Genomic DNA, 26,123 nt, shown 5'->3' with positions numbered 1-26,123 from the left:
TACTTCACACATGAGCCTAGTGTGAGTGTGTAGGTGATAATGCCTTTGAAAAATCAGCCCCCTCTCTCTCTTGGTAGACCCCTCTTGCTATTTGCTCTTGCTAGCATCCTATTGGACCTCCCCAGGCTTAGACAATGGTAATTAAGCAGCATAAGTGATAGCCTTCTGACATGTGTTCCCCTTTCCCCTTTTGTGAGAGCTTTAGGTAATTATTTAATTCAATGAAACTGCCATTGGACCCCTTTGCCTCCTAGCCAATAGGAATCAGGCAAGCCATTGGGCTACTGAATGCTCATCGGTCCCCTTGGGAGACTGTCCAATAGTCTTCTAGAGAGATTAATTCTTATTGGTTCTTTTATTAAGTGTTTTTAAATTAATTAAACTAGATTTACTCTAGCCTAATTCTCATTGGTCCACCTCCAAGGCCATCCAATAGGAATTGGGTACACCTTGTGGGCATCTGGGCTAGGGAGCTGACATGTATCCCTCATTCCCTTTTTGTAAAGGGAGCTTGTGTGTGTGTGTGTGTGTGTGTGTGTGTGTGTGTGTGTGTGTGTGTGTGAGTTTCTCTCTCACACCCCTACTTGCAAGGATCGCCCCCTCCTATGTAGGGATTGACAAAGACTTTTTGTGACACACACTAAGCATCCAATTTCCCTAGTGTTTGGCCTTTGGACACAACCTTTGAATTTTGGAACCTTAGCATTTTGGAAGTCTTAATGGGCTGAACCTTAGGGTCTTTTAAGCCCATTGTTGCACATTGCTCTTTTGCAGATGCCCCCCCCCCCCGCCCTTTGGATCCCTATTTTCCCTCCTTTGGATCCCTCCTGTGGCCCGGTCTGCTAGCTTAACCAATATTCTAGCTTTTTCTTTCTGGCACTTCCCCATATTAAATGATCACTTTAACATGAGAAAATCATTTAGGAGAAATAGATATTGATTATTATGACATTACCTTTCTCTTCAAATCATAGTCGTCCTCGACTATATATGGGATAGAGAAGATAAAGCATATTCATTAGTCCTTTTTCCTAGCGGGTAGAGGATCCCTATGTTACCTATGAAATCATTCTACAATGGATGACTAGTCCATTTGGCGCTTGAGAGCCTGAGGGTGCCGCAAGCATGTCTGCACATTAGTCCTATTATCTTCCATAGTAGATTGACAAGCTCTACTTGGTGTTCGGGAGACGTCGTCTCCGCAAACTTGATCTAAGCATGCAAACTACTCCATTTTTGTACACAATAAAGAAAATGAGAGTCTTATAAGACAAAAATTTTGTTCATTTTTAACATTTGTACATTTGCTTACTCCTGGGAAGCATTCTAAGCATTGGCAAGGTTTAGGTTATCCTTTAATTGTATGCCTTGCGTCCATCTAGCATCTTCAAAAGGATAATTCTTAAACTTAATAAGATATCATCGGATAGTCTTACCGCCTCTTAGTACCTTGTCTTCATGTCGGAGAATGGACTCGGGCTGCAACACCTCTTCTTGGTCCTTGATCTTCGGTGGGTCTTCAATAGTTGGTTCTTGAGGTGAGTCTCCTTTGTAAGGCTTTAGTAGGCTCACATGGAAAGCATTGTGTATGAACCAATGGTTGGGCAACTTGAGTTGATAGGCCATCTCATTGATTGGCCTAAGAATATGGAAGGGACCATAGTACCTTTTTGCTAACTTAGCATAGTACTTTTGGTGTCCCGTAGGATTCTTGCCCGTTGTGTACCTTAATCGAGCCTTGGGAAATTTGAGTAAGACCCAATCATTTTATTTAAAGGCTTGGGCTCTTCTGTGCTTGTCAGCAGTATCCTTTTGCCTTTGCTGTGAGATAGAGATAACATCCTTAATCTTTTGGAAATATTCTTGTAGGTCTCGGCTATACTCATCTGCTGCGAAGATCTTCCTGTGTACCTTAAGTAGCAAGGAACTTTTTAATCCTCCCTCAATTACCTCAAAAGGTTCTTTTCCCATGGAAGTATGTACAGTGTTATTGTAGGCATACTCCGCTAAGGTAAGTACTTCTCCCATTGGGATCTTTGATCTACTTCCATTACATAGGCTTTTAGTAGATCGAGAATTGTTAGGATAGCTATTTCACTTTGGCCATCCTTTTGCGGGTGATATGCCAAAGAGAAGTTTAGACTTGTTCCTAAATTCTTAAAGAGAACCTTCCAAAAATTACTGGTCATTCTAGGATCTCTATCCGACACTATGGACATTGGCAAGCCATGGTACTTAAAGATTTGTGAAATGAAGAGGGTTGTCATTTGATGGGCTTTGATAGTCTTTTTGACAGGAATAAACATGTCTACTATCATCCATAATCCCGTATTCCCATGGATAGACTTAGGCAATCCAAAGATGAAATCCATGGATATGCTCTCCCATGGTGAATTAGGGATTGGCAAAGGTTGAAGCAATCCAAGTTGCTTACTTCTATCAAACTTCGTCTTTTGGCATACCACACATTTAGAAACATACTCTTGTATGTTTGCTTTCATGGTAGGCCAATAGAAATATGTTTCAATCCCCTTTAGAGTAGAGTGAATCCCTCTATGCCCTGCATAAGGAGGAAAATGAGATTCATACATTACTTTCTCACGTAGTGAGCTAGTAACACATAGTCTATTGCCATAGAGAAGATAACCATCTTGTAAAGTAAATGGTTCCTCTTTCTTCCCTAGTGCAAGGGCTGAAATCACATCTCTAAAATTGGGATCAATAGCATACTCATCAATCATAGAAGATAGAACATTGTGAGTTGCTATGGAAACCGCATTCACTCTCAGCCGCCATCTTGAGAGTGCATCGGCTACTTGATTATGATTGCCAGCAATGTGAGCAATATGAAAATGAAATTGCAAAAGAAAATTTGCCCACCTCATTTGTTTGTCGGAGAGCTTGGTCTACGTCATGAAGTACTTAAGACTTTGGTGATCCATTCGCAGAATGAAAGGAGTCCCCAATAAATAGTTCTTCCATGAGTCTAAGGCATGTAGAACTGCAAGGAGTTCCTTTTCATATATGCCTAGATCTTGCTCAACAGGGTCGATCCTTCGACTTTCATAGTCTATGGTGTGCCCTTCTTGAAGCAAAACAGCTCCAAAACAATCACCACAAGCGTCACATTGGACCTCAAATGGCTTTGAGAGATCTGGTAGTGTAAGCACAAGTTGAGAGATAAGCTTTTCAAACGCATTGTTCTCCTTGGAAGGCCATGTGTACCTAGCGTTTTTCTTTGTTAGGTCATGTAATGGTCTTGCTATTAGTGAGAACATTTCTATGAAGCGTCTATAGTATGCACACATACCTATAAAGCTTCTTAATTCATGAAGATTCCTTGGTTTAGGCCATCGATCCTTTTATTACCTCCAACTTTGATGGATCCATTTGGATGCCATCTTGAGAGATAATGTGAACTAAATATTGAATCTCGATCTTGTAAGAAAAATTCACTTTTCTTTTGATTAACATAAAGTTTATTCTCTCTTAGAACTTGAAATATTACCTGGAGGTGTCGCTTGTTTTCGTCTAATGAATTAGAGTAGATGATTATATCATCAAAGAACACTCCAGTGAAGGTTTGATGAGGCCTGAATAGCTTCTCCATCAAGCGGTTGAATGTGGCTGGTGCATCGGTCAAGCCAAAAGGCATGACAATGTATTCGTAAAGACCAAACGTAGTGCGAAATGCGGTCTTTACAATGTCTTGATCTACTATCCTTATTTGATGATAGCCACATTTTAGGTCAATCCTAATGAAGTAGGTGGACCCTTGTAGCTTATCACATAGGTCTTCTACCCGTATAACGGGAAACCTATTTTTGATAGTGATCCTATTTAGTGCTCTATAGTCTACACACATACGATATGTGCCGTCTTTCTTTTCCACTAGTAGCACAGGAGAACAAAATGGAGATGAGCTAGGCCTAACCATGCCCTTCTCAACTAACTCATGAACTTGCCGCATAATCTCCTCTTGTTGAGCTTGAGAAACTCTATAAGAAGGTTTGTTAGGCGGTGAACTTCCTGGAAGAAGTTCAATTGCCTGGTCATCATTTCCTTGTTTAGGAGGTAGCTCATAAGGGATGTCGTCAATAAATACATCTTGAAACCCCTTGAGAAAATTGGATAACTCTAATTCCTTTTGATTGTGTATATTTTCTTTTGCTAAAACATTAGGTTCATTTTGAGAATCTTTAACAAAAATCATGTACACAAAAATAGAGCTCTTTATTGACTTGTTGAAAGCTTGTGTATGTACAATGAATATTGTGTTACCCATTTCCTTAGCATCTATATACATATCTTTTCCCCTGAACTTAAAGGAGATTCTCCTTTTAGGGAATTTAACATTGGCAGCCATGCGATCAAACCATGGTGCCCCTAGGATTACATCCTCATGCTTGAGAGGAGAGATAAAGAAGTCCTCTTTGTCCACATAGCTTTGGACATGGAGCCTCAATTTATCGATTAAGGGAGTGACTAAAGCTTCTTGCCCCTTGAAAGCACCATCTGCGGGTAGGACATCTCCCATCTCGTAGGTTTGTATGCCTAGCTGGGTGGCCAACTCTATAGATATAAATATAAGAGTAGAACCGGGGTCAAAGAGAATAAAAGCATCGTGTTCTCTTACCTTTCCCCAAGCATGGCATAGAGGAGATCCTTTGTGGTGAGTTTCCTCCTCTTGGATTTTGACCAAGGTAGCTCTAGGAGGATCATGGCGGTTGTTCTTTTGGGGACAAGCGCGGTACGCATGCCCTTGTTCACCGCACTTGAGACACCGGTTATCCTTGCGATAACGCTCAAGCTCTTCAGGAGAGAGTTTATTTTTGCCTTTATAAACTCCCTTCTCTTTATCTTTGTTGGAGTTGCCCTTAGGAGACGTTTGGACATTGTCCTTCCCCTTAGGCTCATTGGAACCCTTGTTTTCAAGGGGCTTAGAGTTTCTCTTAGCCCCTATTTGGAAATTGATTTGAGAGGCCACCATAGTATGATCTATTACCGTTGATATGGTGCGTGGCCATTTCTTTGGTTAATAAGCCCACGCAAAATTGCTGCTTTTGCTCTCCAAAATCCAACTTTTTGAAGACAGTGGCTTTGAGTTGTATGTCCCAAAACTTGTCTACATATTTGTGGATGGATTCATAGGGAGAGATCTTTAAGCTTCGCCATTCGGTGAGTACTTTGTCTTTGACATCGGTGGCCAAAAACTGCTTCATAATGGAAGCTCTTAAAGATTTCCATGTTCATGGAGCTTTACCGTTGGCCCGTAGGCTAGATCACCATTGTCTGGCAGACTTTTGAAAGTGCATAGCTACATGGCGTAGCTTAGAGGACTCCGTGAAGCCCTCATCTCCAAACGCCGCATCAAATTGTTGGATAAAGGCCAATACTTTTTCCGTAGCACCAAAGTGCCATTATAGGCAAGGAAAGAGATGCTCTTCCCTCCCTTGTTGAATTTCTTGAGCTTGGACAACCTCTTCCACGTAGCATATGATTTCCTATGGTGTAACATTTAATGGCCTAAAATCTTTTATGTAGCGGAAATTAGCATGAACATAGTGAGCATTTCATTAGAGTTGATTCCTAATGAGAATTACAAGAGTGCTTGGGTGGAGAGAGCAACAAAAAGCATAACACCTAGTTAGATAGCATCGACAATACTTTCAAAAGAGAGAGCAATTAAGCTATTGACAACAGTTGAGGACCGGATTTGCATGGAGCCGGTCCCCCCTCCAAAAGGCTTTGTATTATGGTTTCTCCCATCAAGAGAGACATTGTACAATACAATTCTTTGTGTTCCTTCAAGACGAGCTAGTGCAATGAAGATGGAAGCTTCATACACCAAGCAAAACACTTAATCAAACACAACTTGAATTATCCCCGTTCTCAGACCCAAGACCTCACACACCTTCGAAGATGGTGAGAGCTAGCAGGGTATGAGAGTAGATTGAGAGGAAAAAGAAGTATCTTACGAGAAAGAAGTACATCTCCTCACATAATCACTCATATTAGCATAGCTTAGCTTAGTAATTAGCTTGGTAGAGAAGATGAGCATGCATTGAAGCTTGGCTCTTGGTTGGATTTGCATCCACATGCCAAGAGAGTGTTGATGTAGGCTTCTATCTCACAAGCTTGGAGTAGGTGATGAGCTCTCCATTAAAGCTTGGGAGGAGATAGAGTATTTTCCCTTCACACATGGTCAAGTGTGAGAATGTGAGAGTGAATGCCAAGCAAAAATCAGCCCCCCCTCTCTCTTGGGCGAGCCCTAGCTGCTAAGTTAGGCTGGCTTTTTCCTCATTGGACCTCCCCAGGTCAAGCCAATAGGGATTAAGCAGCATAAGTGATAGCCTTCTGACATGTGTCCCCCTTTCCCCTTTTGTGAGAGCTTTAGGTAATTAAATAATTAAACTAAACTCTCATTGGACCCCTTTGCCTCCTGGCCAATAGGAATCAGGCAAGCCATGGGGCTCCTGAATGCTCATTGGACCCCTTGGGAGACTGCCCAATAGTCTTCTAGGACACTTAATTCTTATTGGTTTCTTTTATTAAATGTTTTTAAATTAATTAAACTAGATTTACTCTAGCTTAATTCTCATTGGTCCACTTCAAGGGTCTTCCAATAGGAATTGGGCACACCTTGTGGGCATCTGGCCTAGGGAGCTGACATGTGTCCCTCATTCCCTTTGTGTAAAGGGAGCCTGTGTGTGTGTGTGTGTGGTTTTCTCTCTCATCCCCTAGCTTTGGGGCTCGCCCCCTCCCATGTAGGGATGCAGAAAGACTTTTTGGGCACACACTAAGCATCCAATTTTCCCTAAGGTTGACCTTTGGACACAACCTTTGAATTTTGGAACCTTAGCATTTTGGAAGTCTTAATGGGCTGAACCTTAGGGTCTTTTTAGCCCGTTGTTTCACATGGCTCTTTTGCAGATGGCCCCCCCTTTGGATCCCTATTTTCCCTCCTTTGGATCCCTACTGTGGCCGGTCTGCTAACTTAACCAATATTCTAGCTTTTTCTCCCTTGGCACTTCCCCACATTAAATGATCAGTTTAATATGAGAAAATCATTTAGGAGAATTAGATATTGATTATTATGACATTACCTCTCTCTTGAAATCATAGTCGTCCTCGACTATGGTGTAGAGAAGATAAAGCATATGCATGAGTCCTTTTCTTAGCGGGTAGAGGATCCCTATGTTACCCTACGACATCATTCCATAATGGATGACTAGTCCATTTGGCGCTTGAGAGCCTGAGGCTGCCGCAAGCATGTCTGCACATTAGTCCTATCAGTCTTCCATAGTAGAGTGACAAGCTCTACTTGGTGTTCGGGAGACGTCGTCTCCGCAAACTTGATCTAAGCATGCATACTACTTCATTTTTGTGCACAAATAAAGAAAAAGAGAGTCTTATAAGACAAAAATTTTTGTTCATTTTTAACATTTTGTACATTTGCTTACTCTTGGGAAGCATTGTAAGCATTGACAAGGTTTAGGTTATCCTTTAATTGTATGCCTTGCAACCATCTAGCATCTTCAAAAGGATAATTCTTAAACTTAATAAGATATCGTCGGATAGTCTTACCGCCTCTTAATACCTTGTCTTCATGTCGGAGAATGGACTCGGGCTGCAGCACCTCCTCGTGGTCCTCGATCTCCGGTGGGTCTTCAATAGTTGGTTCTTGAGGTGGCTCTCCTTTGTAAGGCTTCAAGAGGCTCACATGAAAAGCATTGTGTATGAGCCAATGATTGGGCAACTTAAGTTGATAGGCCATCTCATTGATTGGCCTAAGAATCTGGAAGGGACCATAGTACCTTTTTGCTAGTTTAGCATAGTACTTTTGGTGGCCCGTAGGATTCTTGCCCGTCGTGTGCCTTAATCGAGCCTTGGGAAACTTTAACAAGACCCAATCGTTTTCTTTAAAGGCTTGGGCTCTTCTGTGCTTGTCAGCAGCAGCCTTTTGCCTTTGCTGTGAGATAGAGATAGCATCCTTAATCTTTTGGAAAGATTCTTGTAGGTCTTGGCTATACTCATCTGCAGCGAAGATCTTCCCATGTACCTTAAGTAGCAAGGGACTTTTTGATCTTCCCTCAATTACCTCGAAAGGTGCTTTTCTTGTAGAAGTATGTACAGTGTTATTGTAAGCATACTCTACTAAGGGTAAGTACTTCTCCCATTGTGATCTTTGATCTACTTCCGTTACATAGGCTTTTAGTAGATCGAGAATAGTTAGGTTAGCTATTTCACTTTGGCCATCAGTTTGTGGATGATAGGCCGAAGAGAAGTTTAGCCTTGTTCCTAAATTCTCAAAGAGACCCTTCCAGAAATTACTGGTCATTCTAGGATCTCTATCCGACACTATGGACGTTGGCAAGCCATGGTACTTGAAAATTTGTGAAATGAAGAGGGTTGCCATTTGATGGGCTTTGATAGTCTTTTTGACAGGTATAAAATGAGCTTGTTTACTGAACCTGTCTACTATCGTCCATATTCCCGTATTCCCATGGATAGACTTAGGCAATCCAAAGATAAAATCCATGGATATGCTCTCCCACGGTGAATTAGGGATTGGCAAGGGTTGAAGCAATCCAAGTTGCTTCCCTCTATCAAATTTTGTCTTTTGACATACCACACATTTGGAAACATACTCATGTATGTTCACTTTCATGGTAGGCCAATAGAAATATGTTTCAATTCCCTTTAGGGTAGACTGAATCCCTCTATGCCCCGCATATGGGGGAGCATGAGATTCATACATTACTTTCTCATGTAGTGAGTTAGTAACGCATAGTCTATTGCCATAGAGAAGATAACCATCTTGTAAAGTAAATGGTTCTTCTTTCTTCCCTAATGCAAGGGCTGAAATCACATCTCTAAAATCGGGATCAATAGCATACTCATCTATCATTGAAGATAGATCATTGTGAGTTGCTATGGAAACCGCATTCACTCTCGGTCGTCTTGAGAGTGCATCGGCTACTTGATTATGCTTGCCAGCAATGTGAGCAATATGAAAATGAAATTGCGAAAGGAAATTTGCCCACCTCATTTGTTTGTCGGAGAGCTTGGTCTGCATCATGAAGTACTTAAGACTTTGGTGATCCGTTCGCAGAATAAAAGGAGTCCCCAATAAATAGTGCTTCCATGAGTCTAAGGCATGTAGAACTGCAAGGAGTTCTTTTTCGTATATGCCTAGAGCTTGCTCAACAGGGTCGAGCCTTCGACTCTCATAGCCTATGGCGTGCCCTTCTTGGAGCAAAACAGCCCCAAGGCAATCACCACAAGCATCACATTGGACCTCAAATGGTTTTGAGAGATCCGGTAGTGTAAGCACAGGTTGAGAGATAAGCTTTTCTTTAAGCTTTTCGAAAGCATTGTTCTCCTTAGCAGACCACGTATACCTAACATTTTTCTTTGTTAGGTCATGTAATGGTCCCGCAATTTGTGAGAATTTTTCTATGAAGCGTCTATAGTATGCACACATACCTATAAAGCTTCTTAGTTCATGAAGATTCCTTGGTTTAGGCCATCCTTTTATTACCTCTAACTTGGATGGATCCATTTGGATTCCATCTTGAGAGATAATGTGACCTAAATATTGAATCTCTTGCAAGAAAAATTCACTTTTCTTTCGATTAACATAAAGTTTATTCTCTCTTAAAACTTGAAATATTACCTGGAGGTGTTGCTTGTGTTCCCCTAATGAATTAGAGTAGATGATAATATCATCAAAGAACACTCCAGTGAAGGTTCGATGAGGTCTGAACAGCTTCTCCATCAAGCGGTTAAATGTGGCTGGTGCATTAGTCAAGCCAAAAGGCATGACAATGTATTCGTAAAGACCAAATGTAGTACGAAATGCGGTCTTTACAATGTCTTGATCAACTATCCTTATTTGATGATAGCCACTTTTTAGGTCAATCCTACTGAAGTAGGTCGATCCTTGTAGCTTATCAAATAGGTCTTCTACCCGTGGAACGGGAAACCTATTCTTGATAGTGATCCTATTTAGTGCTCTATAGTCGACACACATACGATATGTGCCGTCTTTCTTTTGCACTAATAGCACAGGTGAGCAAAATGGAGATGAGCTAGGCCTAACCATGCCCTTCTCAATTAACTCATGCACTTGCCGCATAATCTCCTCTTGTTGAGCTTGAGAAACTCTATAAGGAGGTTTGTTAGGCGGTGAACTTCCTGGAAGAAGTTCAATTGCATGGTCGTCATTACCTCGTTTAGGAGGTAACTCACAAGGGATGTCGTCAATAAAGACATCTTGAAACCCCTTGAGAAAATTGGATAACTCTAATTCCTTTTGGTTGCTTTTATTTTCTTTTGCTAAAGTATTAGGTTCATTTTGAGAATCTTTAAGAAAAATCATGTACACGGAGATAGAGCTCTTTATTGACTTGTTGAAAGCTGGTGTATGTACAATGGGGATGGTGTTACCCATCTCCCTAGCATCTATATACATGTCCTTTTCCCTGAACTTAAAGGAGATTCTCCTTTCAGGAAATTTAACATGGGCAGCCAAACGGTCAAACCATGGTGCCCCTAGGATTACATCCTCATGCTTGAGAGGAGAGATAAAAAAATCCTCTTTGTCCACATAGCCTTGGACATGAAGCCTCAATTTCCCGATTAAGGGAGTGACTGAAGCTTCTTGCCCCTTGAAGGCACTGTCTGCGGGTAGGATATCTCCCATCTCGTAGGATTGTATGCCTAGCTTGGTGGCTAACTCCATAGATATGAAATTGTGAGTAGAACCAGGGTCAAAGAGAATAAAAGCATCATGTTCTCTTACCTTTCCCCAAGCATGGCATAGAGGAGATCCTTTGTGGTGAGTTTGGTGAATCTCCTCCTCTTGGATTTCAACCAAAGAAGCTCTAGGAGGATCTTGGCGGTTGTTCTTTTGGGGACAAGCGCGGTACGCATGCCCTTGTTCGCCGCACTTGAAACACCGGTTATCTTTACGATAACGCTCAAGCTCTTCAGGAGAGAGTTTATTCTTTCCTTTGTAAACTCCCTTCTCTTTAGCTTTGTTGGATTTGCCCTTAGGAGACTTTTGGACATTGTCCTTCCCCTTAGGCTCATTGGTACCTTTGTTTTTCGGGGGCTTATTATTTCTTTTACCCCCCGTTTGGAAATTGATTCGCGAGGCCACCATAGTATGGTGTATTACCGCCGATATGGTACGTGGCCTTTGGGAGTTGACATACTCCGCCATTTCTTCGGTTAAGCCCGCACAAAATTGTTGCTTTTGCTCTCCAAAATCCAACTTTTTGAAGACAGTGGCTTTGAGTTGTAGGTCCCAAAACTTGTCTACATATTTGTGGATGGATTCATTGGGAGAGAGCTTTAAGCTTCGCCATTCGGTGAGTACTTTGTCTTTGGCATCGGTGGCCAAAAACTGCATCATAATGGAAGCTCTTAAAGCCTTCCATGTTCGTGGAGCTTCACCGTTGGCTCGTAGGCTAGACCACCATTGTCTGGCGGACTTTTGAAAGTGCATAGCTACATGGCGTAGCTTAGAGGACTCCGTGAAGCCCTCATCTCCAAACGCCGCATCGAATTGCTGGATAAAGGCCAAAACTTTGTCTGTAGCACCGAAGGTGCCATCATAGGTAAGGAAAGAGATGCTCTTCCCTCCCTCTTTGAATTTCTTCAGCTTGGACGACCTCTTCCATGCGGCATAGGATTTCCTATGGCCTCTTCTTTTTGATGGTTCAAAAGTTGCACCATCACTTTCTTCAGAAGATGAAGAATTTGAAGAAGGTGGAGAAGAGGGTGACCTCTTTCTCGCCTTTTTCTTGTCTTGATCTTTGTCGTCTTCACCATAGCTTTCATAAGAGGAAGAGGATGAAGAAGATGGAGAAGAGGGTGTCCTCTTTCTCGCCTTTTTCTTCTCTTGCTTTTTATCATCCCTCTTTGAATTATGACGTGGAGAAGAGTGTGATGGTCTTCTCCGCTTTGGTGGTGATGGAGAGCGTTTAGCCCGCCGTCTTCGTGGAGCCATCTCCGCCGAGGTGGCGGGAGACTCGCTTCTTTCTCGTTCCTTCGGTGGAGGCTCTTGAGTTCTCCTTTGGGAAGGAGATGCATCATCAAGAAGTAAGTTCTTGAGCCCTTCATATGGATTCTCTTCTTCTTCCCGAATCGGAGAGAGACCTCTTTTGGTAGTCTCACAAGGAGGCTTCCTAGGTGTTCTCTCGTCATGGTGATGAGCTTGGAGAATCCCGTGAGCACGGAGTTGCCGTTGCACTTCACTTTGGAGAGATGGATTGCCCATGGCTTGTTGAAGCCTAGAAACAAGATAATTAACAAGCATTGAAGCATCATTAGTAGCTTGCTCATGAGCAAAATCAAAGTTATCAACATTAATTTCACTCTCTTTAATATTGTCAGCCATTCTAACAACTTTTAGGTGTAAACTTTTTAGGTGTACTTTGGCACTTCAAGCCCTAGTTGCTACTCCTCTTTACCCCTTTAGAAAAAGCACTCAAGCTACTGTACCCGCGGCTCGAATACCATTAATTGCAAGGAATAGAAGAGAGGGTCTTTCGACACCAAAACAGCACCGGCTCCTGTCAAGCTTCTAATAGCTCAATAGTGGTTAAGCCGTAGGCAAGCCCCGTAGGACTCCACTATTAAGACCATAGCTCTCGACGGTGATGCCCCGTTAACTGCACAAAGGCAGGCGCACTGAAAGGCTGAAAAATCCCTATTCTACTTACTCACAGGCAATTAATAATACCAACCATTTGTAGCTAGCTTGAGGACCTCCCTTCTTGAGCAAGAAAAGAGAAACCTTGAGCTCTGATACCAATGTAACATTTAATGGCCTAAAATCTTTTATGTAGCGGAAATTAGCATGAACATAGTGAGCATTTCATTAGAGTTGATTCCTAATGAGAATTACAAGAGTGCTTGGGTGGAGAGAGCAACAAAAAGCATAACACCTAGTTAGATAGCATCGACAATACTTTCAAAAGAGAGAGCAATTAAGCTATTGACAACAGTTGAGGACCGGATTTGCATGGAGCCGGTCCCCCCTCCAAAAGGCTTTGTATTATGGTTTCTCCCATCAAGAGAGACATTGTACAATACAATTCTTTGTGTTCCTTCAAGACGAGCTAGTGCAATGAAGATGGAAGCTTCATACACCAAGCAAAACACTTAATCAAACACAACTTGAATTATCCCCGTTCTCAGACCCAAGACCTCACACACCTTCGAAGATGGTGAGAGCTAGCAGGGTATGAGAGTAGATTGAGAGGAAAAAGAAGTATCTTACGAGAAAGAAGTACATCTCCTCACATAATCACTCATATTAGCATAGCTTAGCTTAGTAATTAGCTTGGTAGAGAAGATGAGCATGCATTGAAGCTTGGCTCTTGGTTGGATTTGCATCCACATGCCAAGAGAGTGTTGATGTAGGCTTCTATCTCACAAGCTTGGAGTAGGTGATGAGCTCTCCATTAAAGCTTGGGAGGAGATAGAGTATTTTCCCTTCACACATGGTCAAGTGTGAGAATGTGAGAGTGAATGCCAAGCAAAAATCAGCCCCCCCTCTCTCTTGGGCGAGCCCTAGCTGCTAAGTTAGGCTGGCTTTTTCCTCATTGGACCTCCCCAGGTCAAGCCAATAGGGATTAAGCAGCATAAGTGATAGCCTTCTGACATGTGTCCCCCTTTCCCCTTTTGTGAGAGCTTTAGGTAATTAAATAATTAAACTAAACTCTCATTGGACCCCTTTGCCTCCTGGCCAATAGGAATCAGGCAAGCCATGGGGCTCCTGAATGCTCATTGGACCCCTTGGGAGACTGCCCAATAGTCTTCTAGGACACTTAATTCTTATTGGTTTCTTTTATTAAATATTTTTAAATTAATTAAACTAGATTTACTCTAGCTTAATTCTCATTGGTCCACTTCAAGGGTCTTCCAATAGGAATTGGGCACACCTTGTGGGCATCTGGCCTAGGGAGCTGACATGTGTCCCTCATTCCCTTTGTGTAAAGGGAGCCTGTGTGTGTGTGTGGGGTTTTCTCTCTCATCCCCTAGCTTTGGGGCTCGCCCCCTCCCATGTAGGGATGCAGAAAGACTTTTTGGGCACACACTAAGCATCCAATTTTCCCTAAGGTTGACCTTTGGACACAACCTTTGAATTTTGGAACCTTAGCATTTTGGAAGTCTTAATGGGCTGAACCTTAGGGTCTTTTTAGCCCGTTGTTTCACATGGCTCTTTTGCAGATGGCCCCCCCTTTGGATCCCTATTTTCCCTCCTTTGGATCCCTACTGTGGCCGGTCTGCTAACTTAACCAATATTCTAGCTTTTTCTCCCTTGGCACTTCCCCACATTAAATGATCAGTTTAATATGAGAAAATCATTTAGGAGAATTAGATATTGATTATTATGACATATGGCCTCTTCTTTTTGATGGTTCAAAGGTTGCACCATCACTTTCTTCAGAAGATGAAGAATTTGAGGAAGATGGAGAAGAGGGTGACAGCTTTCTCCGCTTTTTCTTTCCTTGATCTTCTTTGTCTTCACTATGACTTTTATAAGAGGAAGAGGATGAAGAAGAGGGTGTCCTCTTTCTCACCTTTTTCTTGTCTTGATTTTTTTCATCCCTCTTTGAAGTATGGTGTGGAGAAGTATGTGATGGTCTTCTCCATTTTGGAGGTGATGGAGAGCGTTTAGCCCGCCGTCTTTGTGGAGCCATCTCCGTCGAGGTGGCGGGAGACTCACTTCTTTCTCGTTCCTTCGGTGGAGGCTCTTGAATTCTCCTTTGAGAAGGAGATGCGTCATCAAGGAGAAAATTTCTGAGCCCTTCATAAGGATCCTCTTCTTGTTCCCGAATCAGAGAGAGACTTCTTTTGGAAGTCTCCCAAGGAGGCTTCCTAGGCGTTCTCTCGTCATGGTGGGGAGCTTGGAGAATCCCATGAGCATGAATCTGTCGGTGCACTTCACTTTGGAGGGATGGATTTCCCATGGCTTGTTGAAGCCTAGAAACAAGATAGTTAACAAGCATTGGGGCATCATTAGTAGCTTGCTCATTAGCAAAATCAAAGTTAGCAACAATAATTTCACTCTCTTTACTATTGTCAGCCATTCTAACAACTTTTATGTGTACTTTGTTTTAGGTGTACTTTGGCACGTCAAGCCCTAGTTGCTACTCCTCTTTACCCCTTTAGAAAAAGCACTCATGCTCTTGTACCCGCGGCTCGAATACCATTAATTGCAAGGAATAGAAGAGAGGGTCGTTCAACACCAAAATAGCACCGGCTCCTGTCAAGCTTCTAATAGCTCAATAGTGGTTAAGACGTAGGCAAGCTCCGTAGGACTTAACTATTAAGACCATAGCTCTCCACAGTGATGCCTCGTTAACTGCACAAAGGCAGGTGCACTGCAAGGCTGAAAAATCCCTAATCTACTTACTCACATGCAATTGATAGTATCAACCATTTATAGCTAGCTTGAGGACCTCCCTTCTTGAGCAAGAAAAGAGAAACCTTGTGCTCTGATACCAATGTAACATTTAATGGCCTAGTAACTTGGGTGTAGAGAAAAATAGCATCAACATAGTGAGCATTTCATTAGAATAGATTCCTAATGAGATTAACAAGAGTGCTTGGGTGGAGAGAGCAACAAAAAGCATAACACCTAGTTAGATAGCATGAACAATACTTCAAAAGAGAGAGAAATTAAGCAGTTGACAACCGTTGAGGACCGGATTTGCATGGATCCGATCCCCCCTCCAAAAGGCTTTGTATTATGGTTTCTCCAATCGAGAGAGACATTAATTTACAATACAATTTCTTGTGTTCCTTCAATACTAGCTAGTGCAATGAAGATGGAAACTTCATGCACTAAGCAAAACACTTATCAAACACAACATCAATTCCCTCACGGTCTCAAACCGAAGACCTCACACACCTTCAAAGATGGTGAGAGCTAGCGGGGTATGAGAGTAGATTGAGAGGAAGAAGGAGTATTCTTACGAGAAAGATGTATATCTCCTCACATAATCACCCATATTAGCATAGCTTAGCTTAGTCATAAGCATGGTAGAGGAGATGAGCATGCATTGAAGCTTGGCTCTTGGTTGGATTTTCATCACAAAGCCAAGAGTTGTTGGTGTACGCCTCCCTTCTCACAAGCTTGGAGTAGGTGATAAGCTTTCCATTAAAGCTTGAGAGGGAGAGAAAGTATTCTTTACTTCACACATGAGCTAGTGTGAGTGTGTAGGTGATAATGCCTTTGAAAAATCAGCTCCCTCTCTCTCTTGGTTGACCCCTCTTGCTAGCATCCTATTGGACCTCCCCAGACTTAGGCAATCGTAATTAAGGAGCATAAGTGATAGCCTTCTGACATGTGTCCCCCTTTTCCCTTTTGTGAGAGCTTTAGGTAATTATTTAATTCAACTAAACTCACATTGGGCCCCTTTGCCTCCTGGCCAATAGGAATCAAGCAAGCCATTGGGCTACTGAATGCTCATTGGTGCCCTTGGGAGACTGTCCAATAGTCTTCTAGAGAGCTTAATTCTTATTGGTTCTTTTATTAAATGTTTTTAAATTAATTAAAATAGATTTAATCTAGCCTAATTCTCATTGGTCCACCTCCAAGGCCATCCAATAGGAATTGAGTACACCTTGTGGGCATCTGGGCTAGGGAGCTGATATGTGTCCCCCATTCCCTTTGTGTAAAGGGAGCTTGTGTGTGTGTGTGTGTGAGTTTCTCTCTCATCCCCTACTTGCAAGGCTCACCCCCTCCTATGTAGGGATTGACAAAGACTTTTTGTGACACACACTAAGCATCCAATTTCCCTAGTGTTTGGCCTTTGGACACAGCCTTTGAATTTTGGAACCTTAGCATTTTTGAAGTCTCAATGGGCTCAGCCTTAGGGTGTTTTAAGCCCATTGCTCTTTTGTAGATGGCCCCCCCTTTGGATCCCTATTTTCCCTCCTTTGGATACCTACTGTGGCCCGGTCTGCTAGCTTAACCAATATTCTAGCTTTTTCTCCCCTGGCACTTCCCCATATTAAATGATCAGTTTAACATGAGAAAATCATTTAGGAGAATTAGATATTGATTATTATGATAGGCAAGGAATATTTAGTTTGTAAGCTTCTGAAAAGTCTCTATGGCTTGAAGCAATCATCGAGACAATGTTATCAAAAGTTTGATGCATTTATGTGTTCCTTAGGCTATAGGCGTTGGTACAGCCCGACTCTATCAACCCATGTAGGTGCAAGAATTCCATGCATGGCGGTTTGTAGGCAAGTGGCAGGTACGTTGGGCAAGTATTTGATGGTGGTAGGGGATAGGTACATAAGAATGGAGCACTTGCTAGCAGAAGTTGCAAGGGTTTTTTGCTATGACAGGTAAGTATAGATATCACAGGCTTGGAAATGGGACGAGGAATGCTGGATGCAGGTACTATCAAGTTTATGATATGGGATCTGCATAGAGGTGTCGGCATGAGACTCTGTTGCGGGGATGTGTATGCTAGACGTGGCACATTACAGGTCAAACGATGATTTTGGGCCTCTAATGATCGAGATGTTTGCAGATCCATTCCAAACGAGAGCTTGAATGTGGCCATCTATCATGTTTGCATTGGGGTTCGGAGCGGCCAATGCTTGTTGCTGTCGCCATTATCGACAAGTATCAAAGCATCCGAAATTTTATTCTTGAGGGTCATTTATGTTTGCTTAAAGCTGTGAAGGCCTTGGTTCCAAAGCAAGGTTTCAGGTTATGGTAAGAGATCAAAGCTATTGACCGCGGGTTGCCTCTCGTGGGAATGGCAGCTAAGTCGCAATTTAAGTTTTTTTTAGAGATGGCCATGCTTTTAAAAAAAACGAGGGGCGACAGGTTGCATGGCGGCCCGCAGAGGGAAAGGTGCGCCAGGTGGGGGGGATTGCCAGAGACGTGAGCAGGAGAGACACCATCTGGAGAAGGATGCGCCATCAAAAGAAAAGGCAGCTCGGGAGAGCGCAGAAGGGGAGGAAATGCTGCATGATTGGGGGAATTGAGGTGGCGTATGCAGAGGACTGAAGGGGCCGGAGCGACAAGGGAGGAGCCAAGAGGTGATGAGGGGATTCATGTGTGGAAGGCCGCCACGGGCTGCAGGGTAGTGGTTGAGTCATGAGGATGAAGCCAGAGCTGTTGAGGGCTGTGCCAATTGCATCAACGAGGGTGGTTCGACTGCAGATCAGGGCCACAAAAAATCTGATGAGGTCATATGGGCCAATTGCATGCAAAGGGGGAACTGCTTGTAAGGTGGTGGTGCTACAGTAACCTAGGGTTGAAGAGCTTCAAGAATCACAAGTTGAAGGCCCACCACTAGAGGGCCCACGATATGGAGAACAGAATGGGGTTGAAGACATCGGAGATGGTTTGTTGATGAGTGGAGCCGTGACCAGACTAGAAGGACCCAAGCAAGAGAAAGGAGACCAGTCGTTTGGGGTTGCTTGGCATAGTAGAGAATGAGGGGGAAGTTTTCCAAGAGTGGCGCCATGGTGAATGTCTAGTACTGTTGAAGAGATGACCTGTCGATGACGAGATGTGAGGGATGCAAGAGGTCGGCTACAAAGGGGTGGTCGAGTGCTACTGATGGATAGCTTAGGGATGGTAGAAGATCACTAAGCAAACTGGGCCATGCAGGCTTTGCGGAGTTGAGAGATCAGTACTATATAGAGGGAATAAGGGGCAAGTTTCAGCCTTTTTTTTGTTGGTCGACTAGGGAGGCCTTGAAGAGGGAGAGCACCTCGACAGGCTATCCAAAGCGGCCACCATACGTGCAACAGTGGAGGGCCAAGGCCTGTAGAAAAAGCGAGGCCGACCAGGAGGACCAGCCGGTAGTGATCAAGGGAGGCGTCAGAGGAGGTGCAAGAGGAGAGCTGCAAAACGGGGTTGCAGTGGGTGAAGGCACATAGCCACCAGGTCCTAAAGGGAGAGGGCAGTCACATAGCATGGAAGTGGTGCCATCATTGTACCCACATATCTATTTTTGATGCATGGTTTTGCTATGGTTTGTGGTGACTGCTCGATTTTGATCATTTTGTTTTTGCATCTTGTCTTGTGCATAGCACTCGTGGTAGCGTTGGCTCCGGGACTTTTTGTGTGTATTTGTGTAGAGAGAGAGGGAGAGAGAGAATGATTGAGTGAGCTATGTAATGTGTGGTTGAGGCGTGTGTCGACTCCTAGTGTGAGTGCATTTACAGGTTGGGGAATTGTAGGCATCCATTGGTGTCGGGATCTGAGGGTTTGTTGCTGGATTTATTGTACTGAAGGGCTCATGTGGTGGGTAGTTGTGATTGCTTGAGGGCGGTTTGTGTTTTGAAGGTCGGCAGATAGTGTGCATGTGTGTGTGATTCTGTGTGGGTAGGGGTGCGGACTACTACCTTGGGCTATAGAGAGGCAATGTATCGTGTGGAGGGTGTTGTATCCTCTTCCCCCATCCCATCAGTGGTGCCCCCACTGAGGACCTACTGATTTCTCCTTGGTGAAGTTTTCAAGCCTGTAGATGATGCATGATATTGACTTGGTGCTTGCTGGAGGTGAAGAGGCTGCATGTTGGTTTTCCGATCTGGAGCTATACCTGTTGCAGTTGAAAATTCGTGGACATGAAGCCAAATTGAAGGCCCTACCGTTGGTTCTACAAGGTCGAGCCAAAGCCTGGTTTGAAGGATTGAAGGTTGTAGATCGTCAGTCGTCGCTGAGCGAGATTCACAAACATCTTGTTGAATCTTTTCAAAAGTGGGTTTCTCCATCGGACTTGGGTGAACAATTGAGCAAGCTAAAGCAGGATGTAAGTGAAGATTTTGCTTTGTTTTTGGATAAATTTGAATCTATTTGGAAGAGACTAGTTGCAGCTACATGTGTGGGAAATGGAGATCACTTCAAGCGAGAGTAGCTTTTAGCCTGCTTGCATCCGCGAATCAAAGAGAAGGTCGAGTGCGGTGGTGCGGAGGACTATGCGCAAATGGTTTGCTTGGCAAAGGCAAAGAGCAGGAAAACAAAGAAGAAGCTGGAGATGGGTTTGTTGAAGCCGGCAGACTATGGATATAGCTCGACAATGGAGTTGCGTCATGCCACGAAGCCAAAGGGGAGTTCAAGCGTCAAAGAGGTAGCTACTTTGCCATTGGTAAGCCATTTTGGTCATTCGTTTCAGTTTGTACTTCCAATTTGGTGTGCAGCTATACAAGAATCTGTTAGCTCGGCTAGCAAGGATGAGGTCCTAGCCAAAGAGTGTATGCATGAAGAATCAAAGGAAGCTATGGATCAGAGCTCACAGGACAAGTTTGAAGATGTTGGCAAAGCGATGGTCGAAGCCATAAAGGGAGAGGCTAGCCAAGGGGTTGGGCAACCTTGCCCTACCGATTGTGTTGAAGAGTGGCAGTGCGTTCCAGGGGGTGTTGGTGATGTCGACCTACTAGAAGATGAGGTAATAGATCACGGCTTTCTTTCTCACTTAGCAGATGATGTGGTCGTAGAAGAAGTCCTTGAAGAGTAGGAAAAGGTGATTGACCAATCCGATTTGCTCTCGCATGAAGTGGTTGAAGATGAAGTATCAAAGGCTATGACAGACAAAGACTTAAATAGTGAATCGGGTATGGAGTGTATGCCATTTAAAGGACCTACGACAAAGGGTTTGCTTGGAACACAGGTAGGTTGGGCTATGCAAGAAGCAACGGTAGTGGAAGACAGGTTGCTAAAGGTGGATGTTATGCTATTGATGGACATGCTTTTGAAAGTTGCTTTCCAGGTAGTTTTGCACCGTTTGCAAAGCTCTCTCGATGAGGGGTCTGCTATGAAGAGTTCTCTGACAGGTGAAAGACTAATCATGTATGGTGTAGATGCTTCACAGGTTGGTCTACAGACTTGTTTTGTATGTGCCAAGGTTGGCGTATGGATACAGGTTGAAGGTCGATGTTATGTCAAGTTGCACGAGAGGTTGATTTTTGGGCTTACATGTGCAAAAAAGTGGCTAATTCGGCATGTACTAGAGACAGATGGCTGTGTTCGACGCCATGTATTTGATCCAGGTGCAGTCTTCATCATGCTTGGGGAAGCCTGCAGCTTTCTATTTGACCCAGGTGGGTGCTACGACAGACAATGAAGCTCTCTATCTATCTACTGCTTCATATAAATACTATCTATCAACTTCTTATCATGCAATGCTACTATACCTAAATAATGCTACAATTGAGCATGAATGCCTAATGAGGGGTTGGGCAATGATGGTACAGCCCGCCGACTCTGTCGACCCATGGAGGTGCAAGAAGTCCATGCATGGCGGTTTGCAGGAAAGTGGCAGGTACATTGGGCAAGTATTTGATGGTGCTAGGGGACAGGTACACTGGGATGGAGCACTTGCTAGCAAAAGCTGCAAGGGTTTTTTGCTATGACAGGCAACAGGAGTAAGTATAGATATCACAGGCTTAGAAATGGGACAAGGAGTGCTGGATGTATGTACTATCTACTTTATGATATGGGATCTGGGTAGAGGTGTCGGGCGGCAGGAGACTCTACTGCGAGGATGTGTATGCTAGATGTCGCACTTTACAGGTCAAGCGATGATTTTGGACCTCTAATGATCGAGATGTTTGTAGAACCATTCCAAACCAAAGCTTGAATGTGGCCATCTATCATGGTTGCATTGGGGTTCGGAGCGGCCAATGCTTGTTGCGGTCGCCATTATCGGCAAGTATCAAAGAATCCAAAATTTTATACGGCCTGCGGGTGAGTTATGTTTGCTTAAAGCCGTGAAGGCCTTGGTTCCAAAGCAAGGTTTCAGGTTATGGTAAGAGATCAAAGCTATTGACCGCGGGTTGCCTCTCGTGGGAATGGCAACTAAGTCGCAAGTTAAGTTTTTTTTAGAGATGGCCATGCAAAAAGAAAAAACGAGGGGCTGCAGTTTGCATGGCGGCCTGCAGAGGGAAAGTTGCGCCAGGTGGGGGGAATTTCCAGAGACGTGAGTAGGAGAGACGCCATCTGGAGGAGGATGCGCCATCAGAAGAAAAGGCAGCTCGTGAGAGCGCAGAAGGGGAGGAAATGCTGCATGATTGGGGGAATTGTGGTGGCGTATGCAGAGGACTGAAGGGGCCGGAGCGACAAGGGAGGAGCCAATAGGTGACGAGGGGCTGCATCTGTGAAAGGCCGCCACTGGCTGCAGGATGGTGGTTGGGTCATGAGGATGAAGCCAGAGGTGTTGAGGGCTGCGCCAATTGCATCAACAAGGGTGGTTCGGCTGCAGGTCAGGGCCACAGAAAATCTGATGAGGTCGCATGGGCCAATTGCATGCAAAGGGGGAACTACTTGCAAGGTGGTGGTGCTACAGTAACCTAGGGTTGAAGATCTTCAAGAATCACAAGTTGAAGGCCCACTAGAGGGCCCACCATATGGAGAACAGAGCGAGGTTGAAGAAGTTGGAGATGGTTTCTTGATGAGTGGAGCCGTGAGCAGACCAGAAGGAACCAAGCAAGAGAAAGGAGACCATGGTCGTTTGGGGTTGCTTGGCATAGTAGAGAATGACGGGGACGTGCTCCAAGAGTGGTGCCATGGTGAATGTCTACTGTTGAAGAGATGACCTCTCGATGACGAGATGTGAGGGATGCAAGAGTTCGGCTACAAAGGGGTGGTTGAGTGCTACTGATGGATAGCTTAAGGATGGTAGAAGATCAGTAAGCAAGCTAGGCCATGCAGGTTTTGCGGATTTGAGAGATCAGTACTATATAGAGGGAATAAGGGGCAAGTTTCAGCCTTTTTTTTTGTTGGTCGACTAGGGAGGCCTTGAAGAGGGAGAGCACCTCGACAAGCTATCCAAAGCGGCCACCATACATGCAACGGTGGAGGGCCAAGGCCTGTAGAAAAAGCGAGGCCAATCAAGAGGAGCAGCCGGTAGTGATCAAGGGAGGCATCATAGGAGGTGAAGAGGGAGAGCACCTCGACAAGCTATCCAAAGCGGCCACCATACATGCAACAGTGAAGGGCCAAGGCCTGTAGAAAAAGCGAGGCCAATCAAGAGGAGCAGCCGGTAGTGATCAAGGGAGGCATCATAGGAGGTGTAAGAGGAGAGCTGCAAAACAGGGTTGCAGTGGGTGAAGGAAAATATCTGCCAGGTCCTAAAGGGAGAGGGCAATCACATAGCATGGAAGTGGTTGCCAAGTGATACCATCATTGTACCCGCATATCTATTTTTGATGCATGGTTTTGTTATGGTTTTGTTATGGTTTGTGGTGACTGCTCGATTTGGATCATTTTGTTTTTGCATCTTGTCTCGTACATAGCACCCGTGGTAGCGTTGGCTCCGGGACTTTTTGTGTGTATTTGTGCAGAGAGGGAGAGAGAGAGAGAATGATTGAGTGAGCTATGTAATGTGTGGTCGAGGCGTGTGTCGTCTCTTGGTGTGAGTGCATTTACAGGTTGGGGCATTATAGGCATCCATTGGTGTCGGGATCTGAGAGTTTGTTGATGGATTTATTATACTGAAGTGCTTATGTGGTGGATAGTCGTGATTTCTCGAGGGTGGTTTGTGTTGTGAAGGTCGGCAGATACTTTGCATGTGTGTGTGATTCTGTGTGGGTAGGGGTGCGGACTATTACCTTGGGCTATAGAGAGGCAGTGTATTGTGTGCAGGGTGTTGTAACCTCTTCCCCCATCCCAGCATAGTAGTAAGGATCCATGTCTATGTGAAAAGACAACCCAATGGATAGCTTATTATGCTTATCCTTTATGTAGATGACATGCTTATTGTTGGTCCTTCCAAGAAGGACATTGTTGACTTGAAAACCAAGCTAAAAAATCAATTGCATGAAAGATTTGGGTGAAGCCAATCACATTTTTGGTATGCGCATTATTCGTGACCATTTCAATGAGCAGAAGGGGAAGGTTTTGAGTACTCCATTGCCTGCATATTTGAAACTTAACAAAAACAACTATCCTAAATTTGCTAAGGAGAAATCTGCGATGGCTAAGGTTCCTTATGCTTCAACTTGTGGTAGTCTCATGTATGCCATGGTGGTTACAAGACCTGACATTGCACATGCAGTGGGAGTGGTTAGCAGATTTATGTCTAACACTGGTAAAAAGCATTGGGATGCTGTCAAGTCAATTCTCATACACTTGAGTGGCACTTTAGATAGACAGTTATGCTATGGTCGTGGAGAGTCATCCATTCAGGGATTTGTAGACAATGATTATGCAGGCTATGTTGACAGTCACAAATCAACAACAGGTTGGATTTACACATTTGCTGGTTCTTCTATTTCTTGGAGATCCGTTCTTCAAGACTGTACATCCATTTCTACTACAGAGGAAGAGCATGTTGCATTGAGTGAGGCATGCAAAGAAGTCATTTGACTTGCTTGCCTAGTGAAAGATCTTTGATTGGAGTAGTGTACACCAGTTCTTCATTATGACAGTTAAAGTGCTATTGCCTTGGCTAAAAATCCAATGTTTCATTCCAAAACAAAACACATTGATGTGCCTTATCACTTCAGTCGTGAATGCCTGGCAAACCAGAGCCTTAATTTAGTGAAGATTCCTATGTCAAAGAACACAATGGATGCACTCACTAAGCGTATCTCCAGCCATTAGTTTGAACAATGTCGTGGGTTGATGGGCATTGGGTGAAGCAAGTTCTCTTCCATTCTTATGGTCTCCCATATTGGCCATCAAGTGGGAGAATGTTAGGTCTACTGGCCATGTGGCCAATCGCCCATCACTAACTGCTACTAAGTACCCTCAGTGTACAACTATATACTTTTGTTAGCCAGTAACACAAAGTAGAGCGTGTATTGTGCCTAAGTGCATAAGATAGAGAAGAAAGTAATGGGGAACACAGTGTGTGTCAACTCTCCCCCTCCAATCTGTGTGTGTGTGTGTGTGTGGCTATGGTGGTGTGTGTGTGTGTGTGAGTGTGTGTGCGTATTTATCTTCCTCTTCTGTTGTGCTCCCAACTCCTCTCCTTCACTAATGCCCCATATTGATTATGCTTGGAATATGGAGCTTGTAGAAATAAGGTAAGAATGTATAAGAGAGCTTGAGGCTATTCTATAAAGTGTTGTTCTCCATGGTGGTGTGGTTGAGCTATCAAAGGACAAGAAGGCAACTGGAGCCACACAAGATTGATCTAATAAAATATGTATGGGTGGTAGTAAAGCAAGGAATTTTCTTTCAAAATATTTTAAATCCCAAAGTCCCACTATGTTTTAGTTGTGGAAAAAGATGTGTGGCATAACCACCTAAAGAGGTAATGAAGCAGCCCTTGGAATTAAATGCACCCGTGTGTGGTGGTGTGTTGAAGATTTTTTTCATCTTGTTGAAAATGTAAAGCTAACCTTTGATCAAATCTCCACCTTAAAGTTTGTGTTGGGACGGTATCTGCCGTCTCTCAGACGCTAGCACAACGAGAACTAGAACAGCATAATGTCAGCCAAGGATGGAGCAATGACCCGTAAGCGCATGAAACAATAAATTGGTTGTCAATCACCTACTTGACCTTATAAGACAATCATTACAAAGAAATCTATCCTAACCCACTATGTATATGATGGCTACCATATCTAAGACACATCTACCTCTCAAAACATAGCATAATGATGTTCGATCATTATGAAACTCGAGCGCTAGTCTCTATACACCTAGAGGATACTAGCCTAAAGTCTCTACCCCAATATAATATCTATACACACATGCAATCACAATCATGTATGAGGTCTGACAATAAAATTTAAGTCATTCATTTTGAGTGTGATTAGGCCTAAGGTGTAGCTTGTCTTGCCATGAACTCGAAGATATATGACAATATGGAAACAGACATACGGATAGGGAGAAAAATCACCTTGAAGCTCGAGAAAGAGCTCTTCGTGAGCAATCCATAAGAGTGCGTGCTTGGCGTTGATAAGTAGCTCTCGCTATAGCTAACATGTTGATGGAGTCACCTCAGCAATGTAGCTTCTGTAGCATGCGTAGAGAGAGAAGGAAGACTCACTTACACACGGTACACCGTACAAAGCACAGTTGAGTCCAAGATTGATTTAAAGAAAAGTCTCTCTCAAGGTTACAAGGGTTTAGCTGTCTGATATACCTAAATCCTAAGTTGGGTATTTTAGCTAAG

At 43.7% G+C, this 26,123-nt stretch overlaps 2 protein-coding genes across 2 annotated transcripts; both read left to right on the top strand.

Annotated features, from left to right (window-relative positions):
- The first annotated feature begins 17,900 nt into the window (after positions 1–17,900).
- LOC147430248 (uncharacterized) lies at positions 17,901–23,225 on the top strand. Its single transcript, XM_086494741.1, has 2 exons — positions 17,901–18,981; positions 19,611–23,225. The coding sequence occupies exon 2, from the start codon at positions 19,986–19,988 to the stop codon at positions 20,514–20,516; it is 531 nt and encodes a 176-aa protein (XP_086350867.1). The 5' UTR covers positions 17,901–18,981; positions 19,611–19,985; the 3' UTR covers positions 20,517–23,225.
- Positions 20,583–23,225, top strand: LOC147430249 (uncharacterized). Its single transcript, XM_086494742.1, has 2 exons — positions 20,583–21,099; positions 21,253–23,225. The coding sequence occupies exons 1-2, from the start codon at positions 20,583–20,585 to the stop codon at positions 21,339–21,341; spliced, it is 606 nt and encodes a 201-aa protein (XP_086350868.1). The 3' UTR covers positions 21,342–23,225.
- Positions 23,226–26,123: the final 2,898 nt, after the last annotated feature.

This window comes from Adiantum capillus-veneris, chromosome 22, assembly GCF_014529385.1.
Source record: "Adiantum capillus-veneris isolate H3 chromosome 22, ASM1452938v2, whole genome shotgun sequence".
In the NCBI taxonomy this organism is placed as follows: Eukaryota; Viridiplantae; Streptophyta; class Polypodiopsida; order Polypodiales; family Pteridaceae; genus Adiantum; species Adiantum capillus-veneris.
Note: the sequence above shows the minus strand (reverse complement) of the source record. Positions and strands in the feature narration are given on the sequence as shown.

Bases quoted from the DNA above. Each gene is read 5' to 3' on its own strand.
- LOC147430248 (XM_086494741.1), top strand. From the start codon at position 19,986: ATGGTTTGCTTGGCAAAGGCAAAGAGCAGGAAAACAAAGAAGAAGCTG.
- LOC147430249 (XM_086494742.1), top strand. From the start codon at position 20,583: ATGACAGACAAAGACTTAAATAGTGAATCGGGTATGGAGTGTATGCCA. The intron at 21,100-21,252 runs GTGGGTGCTACG...ATGATGGTACAG, and splicing joins CAGCTTTCTATTTGACCCAG to CCCGCCGACTCTGTCGACCC.